Genomic DNA, 13,111 nt, shown 5'->3' on the forward strand with positions numbered 1-13,111 from the left:
AGTCGGACGTCCCGGAGGTTACGGTGCGGACGGTGAAGTGCCACAGAGCCGAGGAGGTTGTGGGACAGGTCGAGCTCGCCGATGGAATCTTGGATGGGCCGAGGCACCGACGAGAGGCCAGAGGAGGAGCAGTTGAGCAGGGGCGCTCTCTGACAGTCACAGCGCTCCGGACAGGCCGGCTGAGGAGCGGAGCGGTGGAGCCCCAAGGAGATGAGGAGCAGCACGGCAGCCAAGAGGGACCCCGGTGCTCCTGCCATCACAATCTGTCCTGAGGGGACTGGACATGGAGGACGAGTCAGATTTTCTCCAAGAGAAACTCAAGCATGAGTGATTTAAGTGGTATAAAATCTAAAATCTTAAATGTCAAACAATTTGTTTTGACTGACTGTGCATTTACCTGTGAAGTTATATAGAAAACATACAAGAAAAAGCATTACATTCCATCACACTCACCTGACTAGCGACTGTTGACCAAGCGGACAGCAAGACTTCTGACTCTTTCTTTACTGCCTGAAATTCTGATCAGTCTGGAAATATTCTTGGGATATTCGTGACGCAATTTGTTTCGCTCAATCATTCACACCAAGAGTTAATGTCTTACTGTAGCTAGTTTCCCTCTTCTACGTATGACAGATAACCACAAACGTGGGCTTTTTTACGACATGGAGGACCATGCCCTTCAATGACTGCACATTCTATAACATTGTAAACAAGGCCCAACGCCCTTTTTATGATTCTTTATCGACTGGAGCCGGCGATAAGAAGTTTCACATGGCAACAGCAGTGAAGTGCTGGATAGGTTTCGAAATGAGGCTGATTTATTTATTTATTTATTTTCAGTTGATGGAAAACATTCTCACAACAGGCTCTGTGATATGAACACAAGACAGAAAAGACAGGAAAATGAGCAACAAAAAAAAAGAAGTTTATATTATATTGCACAAAATTCAAAGAACTCGACCTGGCTTCAGCCCATGTTTCTGTCAGTTTGAACCTTACAGGTATTCATTAATAAAGTATTTTAATGAGACTTCAATTCATTTGTGAAATCACTTAGTGCAACACTCTTAGCTCTCTTCAAACACAGTATTACATTGTTGTAACAAAAGGCAACAAAAACTTGACAGACACACACATAGTTGAAACTGTCCCTTTAACAATCCATTTGCATGTGCACGTCGTCGTGTACGTGTGTCGTGCTGGACAAGGCGCCGACTCTTTTTACACTCCCTAAAAGATAATACTGCATAAATCATTACAAATGTCCTTGTCAGTCCATGTAATAATGTTCAAACCACACACAGCTGCCAGAGACAATAAACAGCAGGTACAAATCGCACACAAGCCCTCCACAGAGATTTGTAAATTCCAAATACTGAATGCGGTTTGTGAGGCAAAACCACAGTTTGATATAAATTCATTGAGTGTTATGCACTTTTAGGCATGTAGGTGGTGTTGGCAAACTTTCAGAGCAACTAAGGAGCTTGAGCACTTCAGAAAGAAAACCCTCAACATCTTTGGCCAAGCGTTCATGATCAGTAATACATGACACAGGACAGCACACATCCTATTTTGGGAATCACAATGAGGAACACAGAATTTTTGTCAGTAAACTACGGAGGTATCCTGTGTAATGAGTGTAGTGTAGCCTACATAGGCTGTCACAAAACTAGAAATTCAAAAAAAAACAAAACGGTGTGTTCCAAATGACATACTTCCGCGCTAAATACTTAACGTGATAGTGCGCACTCTTACCGAGACCGTACAGGACAATGGTGTGTGTAGTACTGTTACCACACTTGCAAGGATCCGAAAAATAAGGTGCGGATGGATTGCCACATCACAACCCACGGCGAACGCCATTTTGTTGGCATAATTGCGTTTGTTTGTATCTGCTAGCTAACTAACAATTGCAGAAAGCGCTTTTTTATTTGACAGTTACGCTGTTGGAGTGCGTTAAATATATGTTTATTAAAAAGCAATCCTTAATCCTTAACCTTAAAATGCAGTATTAAAAATAGAAGATGAAAAAAAAACAAAACAAGTACAACACTAATTTTTAAGAGCACACAACCCATGTCAAGTTTAGTGTGCCACACTAGCATACTGCATTAAAGTATGGTAACAGAATTATGCTAGTTGGAACACGGCTAATAATAATACTATATATGAAGACCACAGCAAAAAAAAAAACAGAACTGTTCCAAGCAAACAAAATGAGGCACCGTTTTTTTCTGTTACTGTACTGGCACAGAAGAAGTCACTACCAGCACATTAGTAATACTTTTAATGCTTAGGCTGCTTCGAGTCATCGCGATCACAAAGCTGCTGACTTTTAGCTTAGACTATAAAATGCTGTTTGGCGCCACATGAATTGTACTGACAATTAAGATACCGTTGACACCCTCCGTCTTCTGAATACTGTACATATTGAAATTTGTAATCTCAACATCAGTGCAGGACTGTTGGCAGCTCTGGGGACTGGATCCAGTCAAATGTCCTAGTGAACTTTCCCACAGGGGTTGTCTGAGGTCTGGCAGCCCATGTTGGGGTATTTCACCTGCACCCGGAACAGCGTCCCGTCCGCACACATGCAGAGCTTGTAGCGCTCGTGGCCCTCGTTGAAGTATACGTCCCCTGCCGAGTTGGGGATACGTGTGGTGTTGAACATCACCGAGCCGTTGAGGATTATGCTGTTCTCCTGCACAGAGCCGAGGAAAAACAGACTTATAATACATTTTTCATAGCTTATTAACTGGGTTGGCAAACGCTTTTGCGCAACTTGCGCTGAAGACAAAACCCTTTTGTTCGGCGCAGCGCACTCACAGCCCTGAGCTCAATGCCTCCGCCCATTTTGAACTCCACGGTGCGGCCCATGATGTTGACGCCCTCATTCCCGCGGATGATGGCCTTGCCGTCTCCTTTGATGTTCAGGTCGGACGCTGCGCTGCTGGTGATCTGAAAGAAGGCGCAGTTCAAAAGGTTCACTTCTGATCTCCACGTCTTTAAAAACAGGCGCTTGCGTTGTGGCCGACATCGCTTCTGACACACCGACATTGCACTAGAAAGCAGTTATTTCCTGTTGCGACTGTCGAGTCTTGCACACGCACACGCACACGCACACGCACACGCACCCGCTCCGTGGAGGCCTTTTTGACGCTGAGGACTTTGACTCCTTTGGGCAAGTGGAACTCGTGGTTTTCAAAGTCTGTGCTGAAGAAGGTGGACTGTGTGCGCGGGTCGGTGAAAGAAATGCCAACGTCGCTGACCACCGAGGTCTTGTCCTTCTCCACGCTCAACTTAGTGGTGCCTTGTTGGAATACAACCTGAAACCAAGTATAAGGGTGAAAAAATATATTAAAATGTGCACAAGCGTAGCGATTGGTCAAATGCTGCTTTCAATACAAGGTAATCAGTAATAAAATAAAAAAAAATGCTGTTTTAAAAGCATTTATATTTTTTTCATTTTTTTCTCATGCCAATTATTGTGTGTCTGTATTTATTAATTCATTTTGTATTTCTCACCGGATTATTGTTTCCAACAAGCACCAAGTCTTGGTCTTTGCGCCCGCCGACCGTGCTTTTGTGCAGCGGGTGAACGATTCCCATATCGGCCTTCTGCTTGAAGCGCAGCAGGCCGCTCTCATGGAACTCCATACTGTCGCAGCCGTTAGGGCCGATACGGATCACAGTCCATATTACCAGGGTTATCTGTGGGACGGCAGAGTTTCTGAGTCAATGTGAAGACGAGACAGAAGGACGGAAAGGGGGACGTGACTGGTCAAAGGACGCGGACTCACAATAAGGTTGATTAAGGCGAGCAGGAACAGCAGGACGACCACGCAGACGGCGATGTTCCCCTTGCGTCCCCTCAACCCCGTCTTGTGAAGACGCTCCTCCTCGATGGGCACGTAGCCGGCTTTGAAATTACTGTTGTGCTCCTTGTTGATGATGCGCCTTTCGATGGCCTTCTCTCGCATGGACTTCTTCACAGGCCCGTTGGAACTCTCCTGAAAGGCAGCGGGGGTTGGAAGAGGTCCGTTAGTTACAGGTTCCCTCTTTGCCACCGGGAGCACAACAAGGAAACCAAGATTGAAGAGTGACACAAATAAAACTATTTCTCTTCACATAGATTAGAAATTATTAAATTGTCACAGCAGCAACATAGTCAGTTGTACTCAGCCACTGTCTGATACATGTGTTGCTTACACTGCTGTCACCAGGTCCAAAAAACACACTAACCAGCAATTACAACAGTAAGTATGACTGCCTTGTTGGAACTCAACACAGGCAGTGGCCATGAATATTCATACACAGGGTGTTTAGAATACACATTTGCAATTGTAGTGCTTTATCTTTCGGGGTTTACAATAACATTTGTTTCTGTTTCACAACAGCAAAGGTCCAACAAATCTGAGGACAACTAGATTGTTGTTTTTTTGTTTGTTTGTTTGTTTGTTTGTTTTTTACGTTGATGGGATCACTGTCAAACAGCTAAATGAGTTTAAAAAAAAAAAAAAAAAACAAAGAATCACAAAGCACGTGTAAAATGCATATATAGATACACGACACAGAACTCAAAATATTAACTCTACTGGTAGAAGCCATAATCAGTAACACTGAATGTAAAAAAACAAACAAACAAACAAACAACCAAAACAAAAAACCCGTACCTATATATCGGTGGATAAGTACCTGCTAAATTGGATACAACATATACATGCAACAGCACACTCCAGTTCCTGAAAATCAGTTATCGCCTTTGAATCTTGGCGTCACCCCAAACCTGGCAACCCTATCGTCAACGTCTAAAAGCGGCGCTGCTTGATTCACCGTCTGAATACGTAACAAGAAAACTCGCACCGTTTTGTTCAAAGAAATACGGGCGAGACGAAGACGCGTTTCTGTCCGTGTTGCATACGCAACGCCCCTCTGCACTGGAATGCATCTCAGTTAAATTCCCCGCGACTGCCAGTCTGTGCTCAGAGCTATAAATAAACCACGGCCGAGCAGAAATAAACTCCACGGGCACATTATCACAGCGAAGTATTGTTTTGAACGCAGCAAAACCACACATGGTCGCTGGAGAAACGCCGCAGCCGCGAGCTTCCGAGCTCGAAGTAAAATGACTTGTTTTGACATAAACGAGCAGGAAAAAAAAAAAAAGAAAGAAAAAAAAACGCATCGCAGGCTCGTGGTGGTGGCACCTATCACCGAGCTGGTATCGAAGGACGAACGGCAAACGGCACAACGTCTCAATTTGAGACGCTCGGGCTGTTGAGGCGTGTTTATAATTTGACTTTCGACAAAAAAAAATAAAAAATCCGAGTAAACAGTGGCGTAAAATGCAAAATTAGCAGCAAATATTTACAATAAACGGACCTGCTCCGACGCCATGTTGACCCTCCCTCTCCAGCTGGCGGGGGGACCTGGACCGTACCACGCTTTTCGGTCGAGGAGCCAGAACGATAAGCGAGTCACGATTAACTAAATAATTATTTCGACCACGTCTTCGTGTCGAATTTGGAAATATAAAAATGTTTTAACGTTAACGGAAACAAATTATAGACACTATTGTATTTATTGTTTACAGGCGCCTCCTCTAAGAATACCTTACGCAGGAATGGTCCATTCCGAGCGCAACCGGCCAATCATAGCAGGAGCCCAAAATAGAGTCCATTCATGTTTTCCATATGGAGCCTGTCAACCCACTCACAACACTGGAATCCTACTTTATAATTAATGGCAATCTAAGCGCTTAATGTAAAAAAATAAAAATAAGAATAAAATAAAATAAAAAGAAATGCAGACAGGAGTTTTTATAGTTAAAAACAAAACAAAAACACTTATATGGTTTTGGGTTCATGTCGCCTAAATTGTTTTTTGTTGTAGCGAAATATCGATGATAATAATGTGACCACGCCCCCCCCAGTTTCGCTGTCTTTAATCTATATTTTGATCGTTTTGGAATAATACATTATGTATTAAAGAATGCAGAATCCCCAAACCAGCAATGTTCTATTTTGATCGAGTTTTGGATTCCAATTTATCAATTTAAAATCAGACCCGGTAACTTTGTCCATTTGATTTTTATTTTCCCTTTTCTTCAAACGTTACAGTCGTCAGAAAGATTCCCCGCACTTGCAACGCTTGTTGTCACGATCCGGCCTAATGCTTTATCATAATAGGATTTGATCCAGCACTTCTCGCTCGCACACGGACTCATCGTCACAATATCTGTGTCACTGAGCCACTTTACTCCGGTGTCGCCTGACAGTTTGGATTACAATGAGGACACGAGCTGCAGAGGAGCGACAGGAAGAACGAGCCGTCGGTTTAGTATTTTACTCTCCAGTCGAATAGAAGCTGCGCGGGCCAGGGGTCGGACCCTCTCCCATCGTCGCTTCGGTTACCACAACGAAAGCGCTGCCTGGCACCGGTGTCGCAGGAGGAGAGAAAGCGAGCAGCTGCCCTACAGGAATTTCCACTCGGAGGGGGGAACACCTGCGGTCATTGTCCACCTGAAGCCGTTACACACAGGCTGCTGTTGGGCGGACATGGCGGAAACTTTGAGGAGGCTCACCAACACATCTTCTTTCAGGGTGTTGCAGGACAAGCTCGAGAGCTGGCACAGAGAATACCATGTAAGTTCATGAATAAGTAATAATGAGCGACCTAAATCTGACCACGGCACTTCACTGGTGGCCTCGGCCAAACTTTGCTATCTGTTACACGATTTCTGTTTTGTTTTCTTTCTTAAAAAATGACCGACTAGTTTGGGCTACATTTACGTTTAGTTGAAGTCTAGCAAAACTTTCTGTGAGTTAGTCGGTGCGTTTGAGACTTTTGTTGCTTTGTTCACCAGTGAGCTTCCCTTTTTATTTTTTATTTTTTTTTTTTTTATTTTTTTTATCGAGAAATGTTAATGGGACAGTCACGCTTGATTTTGACTTTTCATAATTTGAAACGTGTCAGAAAACTACGGTGAAGCAATAACAGACCTCAGACGAGAGACTGTAGTTTGGCTATAGAGGCACTCGTCTCTATGGTTACTGTGCACAAAGACCAACTTCGGATAGTTCCCTTCTTGAAACCTCCGCGTTTGAGCCGGTGGACCGGAAGTGAACGCCAAACCAATAAAGGGGTATTTTAAAAGCTCAAAAACGAGTTGCTTTTCATTTGGAGGTCCATTTTTTATTAAAAAATAAAATAAAATAAAAATAATATATGTGTATATATATATATATATATATATATATATATATATATATATATATATATATATGTATATATATATATATATATATATATATATATATATATATATATATATATATATACATATATATATATATATATGTATATATATATATATATACATATATATATATATATATATATATATATATATATGTATATATGTATATATATATATATATATATATATATATATATATATGTATATATGTATATATGTATATATATATATGTATATATGTATATATATATATATGTATATATATATATATATATATATATATATATATATATATATATATATATATATATATATATATATGTACATAGTGTTTGGAATAGAAATTCAGTAGAGAGCACAAGATTTTACACAAAATGCATCTGCTTTAACTGAATAAATGTGGCAAACATATCCTCTAGGTCATATCCTGTGACCAGAATCTAAATCGATGCTGTGAGCTTATTGAATTAACTGCCAAGATCCAGGGCCAGCTCTTCTCCATCCTCAACATTACAGCTGCTGAAGGTAAATGGATGTTTGTTGTTTGCAGTATGCAGTATTTGATTTCACTTACGAAGCTCCAAGTTGTTCAGATTGTAATCACTTGTTGGACGCACACTCAGGGGGACATTATGCCGGAGTGGACACCCTCAAAATGCGCCTGCTGCCCTGGCTTGGAACCTGCTTCTCAATGGCGAGGCCCTCTGTCACTGATGATACCAGTCTACAGCTTATCCAGGTGACATTGCTTACTGTGCTTCAACGATAAAACAAAAAAAAGAAAAGAATACACTATGCTCCAACGTTGTGTTGAAGGCATATTGAGCAGCAGTTTTTGTTGTCATCAGGATTCTGCAGAAAAAGACAGAAGGATCAGGGATCTCTCTGTCTCCCATGACAGTGAAATGCACAAGTTGGACAGTGAACTGTGCTCCACTCGCCTGCAGTTGGAAGCTGTCAGAACAGAGTGAGTCTGAGCCCTGTAAGGCCTGAGAAGCAGATGCATGACTGCAACGACATGGGATTAACTCAGAAAATCCTGGACATGCAATGATGACAATGATGTGATGAGACAACATGTATGCAAACCTTTCCTGAACAGGTTGACTGATGCTCAGAGGGAACTGAATGACACCAAAAGCAAATCAGTAACCACTCTGCACTCTGCAGAAGATGAAATCTTGCAGCTGAGAGAAGAGTGGGTGATGCACCGTCACGCTGCCACCATGCTCTTATTCTAGTTTTCTTGTTGACGCAAAACTGATTGTGTTTCAGTTTGCGATCAGCGCACGAGCAGCTGGACATTTACAAGAGGAAGCTGGACACTATCGACGACTACGAGCGACAGGTTTGCTTGCTGAGGGAGGAGGTGACCTACCTGAGCACGGAGAAGGCCATGCTGCAGCAGAGGTAAACGCCTGCATGCCCTGACCAGATGCTGGCATTTTCTGGCAGGAAAACCTGTCGTGGTTTATAAGTGTTTTCCCCTCCCAGGTTAGGCAGGAGCCGCTCATCCAGTCCCATATCCAGGCTCAGCCGCTCATCCAGTCCCATGTCCAGACTCAGCCGCTCCACCAGCCCCAAGAGGGGCGAGTCCCCCACCAGAGCTCAGTTCACCAACTCCTCCCGCCACGCACGCCTCATATCCCGCTTCAACGACCTGTACGCCGTGGTCCGTCTGGAAGCCCAATCGCTTCTGAGACGATACATCACTGACCTGGAGATGGTCCAGAGAATCATCTTTGTCGCTGTCATGGTAGGATTTGCTTCAGAGCGACCTGTTGGGATGAGCAGATCATCTTCAGAGTATTTTAGCAGGATGTTGTTTCCTTGATTCAGCCAGGATTTCCTCCGGCTAGCTGGTGTATGACTGACTATTTCACGGCACTCTGCTTTAGGAATGTTTCCAAGCGGCAAAACTGGCCTACCGCCAATTCAAACTGCGCGTGAGAAAGACCTTGTCTCCGTCTCACTACGGCCCAGAGAGTCTGGAGGATGCAGCCGTGGACTACATCGTCCGGAACCAGGATCTGTACGACGTCCAGGCCAGCGTCAATGTATGTGACACTACTTTCTTTTAACGCATTGTAGGGTCTCTTTGCTGAAAGAAACGCTGATCACATCCTGTGTTCCACCTCCTCAGGATGTGATCAGTACCATGAACGTGAACCCGCGCATCTCATTCCCACCTGAGGTGGACTTTGTCCTCATCAGTGGTCTAATCAGGGAGGTGTGCAAGGTGGCCTTCGCCATGCAGACGCTGGACCCCCCGCTGGACCTGGCTTTTGCTAGTGATGGAGAGCTCTACAGCGACGCCAAGTTAGTCCTTTGACTTGCAAAGCATTCCGATTCTGTAAAGAGGCTGCAGAATTTCGGTGTTTACAAAGGATTTTTTTTTTTGTCCTGCTCATCTAGTTGGTTTTGATGCCTTATGATAGAGAGAAGACTACGGAGGAGGATTAGGGCCACAAGAAGAGAAAAAAATTAAGATGGAAAATTTCGAGATTAAAGTCAACATTTCGAGAAAAAAAGTTGACTTAAAAAAAAATAATTTGGTGAATAAAATCGAAAATTTGCAATCAATGTCAATGTGAAGTAAGCCAAAAATGTCGAGAATAAAGTTGAAAGGCTTTGCGCCCAAATCGAGTGGAGAACTTCTGTTTTCGCCACTTTCCTGATTGCGGTGGGTGAACCTTGTGGGATACACCTGTTTACGGCAGTTTACTTTTAACTGTGGGTAACTGAGTTAATCCACCATCCATCCAGTCCACTCGACAATTTCCACTTTATTTGCGTGGAGTTTATTCATGAAATTTCTACTTTATTCGTGAAATTTCTCCTTTTTAACGTCAACTTTATTCACGAAATTTTGTCTTTTTTTACGTCGACTTTTTTTTCCCATGAAATTTTGATTTTATTCACGGAACTTCAACTTAAAACTCGAAATGAAGACTTGAATAAAAAATCTGTAATATTTTTTCTCTTCTTGGGGTCCTAATCCTCGTAGAAGACCGACAGGCTCTGAACTGTTTGACATCTCCACCAGCAGATGTCGCCCTCTCCTCTGAAATAATGAAAAGACAACACTGACCCCGTCATGCACTTTGTATGACAGGTACCGCCGCAGCTACGACTCAGAGTTCACGGCCCCACTAGTGATGTACCACGTGTGGCCCGCCTTGATGGGAGGTGGCGACATCGTGACCAAAGGGGAGGCCGTGACCAAAAGGAGTTCGCTGGTACTGAGGAAGGAATTCTCGAGGAGACGCTAGAGATCAGAGCAAGGGGCTTGAATGCAGGTTCAGACGCTCACGCCGCTGTCTCTGCCTTTGCAGTGGAGCAGAAGTCGCAGAAGGAGTGCCAGCCCGGGTCGCTCCCGCTCCCTCAGCCCCGCACGCAGTCTAGTAAGTTTTTAGTTGGTCCCACTTTTACCACAGGGACACAAAGGGAGTCACAAAGTGGGCCAAATACTTTTTTTTTTTTTCCGGGGGTGGGAGAAAAAAAAATCTGTAAACTTGAAATCATGCTTCAAATCATTATCATTCTCTTCACTCTGCACACGCCTGGCAATAAGGGTATGTATATGTATCTGATGTGCCTTTTAGTGGATTTACCCCTTGCCATCCTCTCCAATAAAATTATCATTTTCATCTGTTTTCAGGCATATAACAGCAGAAGAAGTCTGTCTCCTGAGCGTCTCTCCACAAGCTGGCTGTGAAGTCCGCCAGTCCCCCTCCGTCCACACGTTGTCCGTGAAATAAAGTTCAGGGTGTCTCACTAATGATGTCACCACCATGCAGCTGGAAGTCATTCAGAGCCCGGAACAGAGTGCTCGATTCAATGACGCACTATAGCTCACCTCTATAATGTCAATTGAAAAATTAACAGTATACATTTGAGGGCCTGTTATGTCACGTGATGCTGTAACCATTTTTATTTACACAAATTTTACATCACAAAGCTAAAAAAAACTGCAGTGGGAAACTAACGCTCTAAAATGTTCAACACTATTGACTAACTCAGTGAGCCAGTGTTGCTTTTGCAGCTGCAGCCCTCTGCCAGTGGGGGGAGCTGCAGACTACAGCATCCCTGTCCCTGAAGTTACTCAGTTGCCTTGACCAAAAGGTCAGTTTCGAGGTCACCCGGAGAGCACGTGGTACTGAAAATATGTAAAAGTTCAAAAGATATTGTCCAGCAGCTAAATGTACTTTTTAATTACAATAAATAAGTACATAGTTGTAGTAAATAGTATTGGTACCAGTTTAGTGCTCTATGGGACTACCTCACGGCCTTGTTGATGCCGCAACATTGCCACACTGACGTAACAACCACATGTGTTGACAAACATTACGATGTTGAGCTGTTACGGACGTGTTTACATTTACCTCATCTTTTATAGCTGGAGCGGTTCTAACACTTTGGCGCTATCTATGTCAAACAAGCAGATGTTTGTGTGTGTAATGCAGGACAGACAGAAAAACGGTGCCGCTACCAGTGCTAACATTGTCTTCAGGGTTTATGTTTGCCTTTAAGAGAAGGTTGAGGTTCCAAACATGACATGGAAGTTTTCACTTTTAAAAATAAAATATCTGTATTGAATCAAGTGGATATACATATTGTAGCTGATGATTGAGTTTCATTTTAAATATGTTTTTTTAAGCATTGACTCATCATGTCTTGTATGCTAAATATTAAAATTTATGTTACATATGTAGTACTAATATTTTTTCTTTTCAAATGAATGTGTTACACTAAACAGATTTACAGTTGGTGCTGTTAACTCAGTTTTATCTTGGTAGAAATTTGATTTGTGTGGTTTTAATGGCTCTGTATCTCCCCATGTACATTTGGAATAAACAAAAATACTTTTATCAAATTAATTTACATTTGTTTGACATGGAAATTGTGCGCTTTTATTTTTTTGTGTCTTAAAAATGTCCCCAACCTAATGGGACCTGCATCACAGTCACTCTATTTTAACACTAGATGGCACTGCCACTCTATTTCGACAGACTGCTGCAGTTAAACGCTGTAAACTCTACAGTTTAGGGCTCTGCGCCTCAGTTTGGAAAACAAAACAGCAAAACAAGACTTTTTTTGTTTTTATCCTAAGTATGTCGACATGTCAGATTCCATTGTCGGATTCCATTCTAGCTGCACTGTCAACCACATGAGTTTGTGCACCAGCTTGCTGCCAGCTGAACAAAGCAGGCCTTGGGGGATCCCTGCAACAACAGCAGCAGCATCCCAGTCGAGATGCCTTCGTGTTTTGTTTTAGTTTCCTCAGCTCTAATGAGGTCTCTGTGCCTCCGGGGCTCGCCTGGTCCAGCCCTGCCGGGTCGACCACTGATGCTGTCTGCTCTCCTGAACCCCGGCTCATATCTCAAATCAGGCGTTTGTGCTGCAGAGCAGAAACTGAGCTCTGCTGCCGGGCGTCTCTGACCTCAGTGTCTTCAAGCGCAATCTCAGGATTTGCTCTCGGACCACTTCACAAAATGTGGCTGTGTGAAATAATCAAACAGGAATCATGTCATGGTTACGATGCCCAAGGTGTGACCTGAGACACAAACACACATGTTCAGAGAATATAAAGTGAGAATGAAGACTGAACTGAGAAGGAGATGGTAGCGATCGGCTTGCTCGACTAAGGATAATCTTGCAATATCTTGGCTGTGAACTGGCCCTCTGTGATGTCACAAAGGGGACTGAGTCTTCTTCCAGGTTACGCCCAGTCAGGTGTAAGCTCTGCCCTCTTGTACCACCTTGTTCTTGCCCCCATCCAAACACGTGGAGGCTGTAAACAGGGGGCTAAATATGCTGTAATCTGGAGCTTCATGGACAATGCTGTATAAA

At 43.2% G+C, this 13,111-nt stretch overlaps 2 protein-coding genes across 4 annotated transcripts; one reads left to right on the forward strand and one right to left on the reverse strand.

Annotated features, from left to right (window-relative positions):
* Positions 1-810: 810 nt before the first annotated feature.
* Positions 811-5,781, reverse strand: sgcb (sarcoglycan, beta (dystrophin-associated glycoprotein)). Of its 3 annotated transcripts, none has more exons than XM_076039308.1 (6): positions 5,613-5,781; positions 3,801-4,010; positions 3,526-3,711; positions 3,135-3,326; positions 2,827-2,958; positions 811-2,701 (listed from the first exon to the last, which is right to left on the reverse strand). In XM_076039308.1, exons 2-6 carry the CDS (start codon positions 3,978-3,980, stop codon positions 2,501-2,503), a joined length of 891 nt encoding a protein of 296 aa, XP_075895423.1. In that variant the 5' UTR covers positions 3,981-4,010; positions 5,613-5,781; the 3' UTR covers positions 811-2,500. The 3 variants fall into 3 exon arrangements, with proteins under 3 accessions (XP_075895423.1, XP_075895422.1, XP_075895424.1); XM_076039307.1 differs by lacking the exon at positions 5,613-5,781 and adding an exon at positions 5,383-5,540; XM_076039309.1 differs by lacking the exon at positions 5,613-5,781 and adding an exon at positions 4,696-4,980.
* Positions 5,782-5,930: 149 nt separating this feature from the next.
* spata18 (spermatogenesis associated 18) lies at positions 5,931-11,230 on the forward strand. Its single transcript, XM_076039306.1, has 12 exons — positions 5,931-6,644; positions 7,678-7,783; positions 7,882-7,997; positions 8,107-8,225; positions 8,361-8,456; positions 8,534-8,668; positions 8,753-9,014; positions 9,157-9,315; positions 9,402-9,577; positions 10,374-10,497; positions 10,594-10,662; positions 10,920-11,230. The coding sequence occupies exons 1-12, from the start codon at positions 6,558-6,560 to the stop codon at positions 10,974-10,976; spliced, it is 1,506 nt and encodes a 501-aa protein (XP_075895421.1). The 5' UTR covers positions 5,931-6,557; the 3' UTR covers positions 10,977-11,230.
* The last annotated feature ends 1,881 nt before the right edge of the window (positions 11,231-13,111 follow it).

The sequence above is a fragment of the Nelusetta ayraudi genome, unplaced genomic scaffold, assembly GCF_046127955.1.
Source record: "Nelusetta ayraudi isolate G7.1 ecotype Tasmania unplaced genomic scaffold, CSIRO-AGI_Nayr_v1 ptg000059l, whole genome shotgun sequence".
In the NCBI taxonomy this organism is placed as follows: domain Eukaryota; kingdom Metazoa; phylum Chordata; class Actinopteri; order Tetraodontiformes; family Monacanthidae; genus Nelusetta; species Nelusetta ayraudi.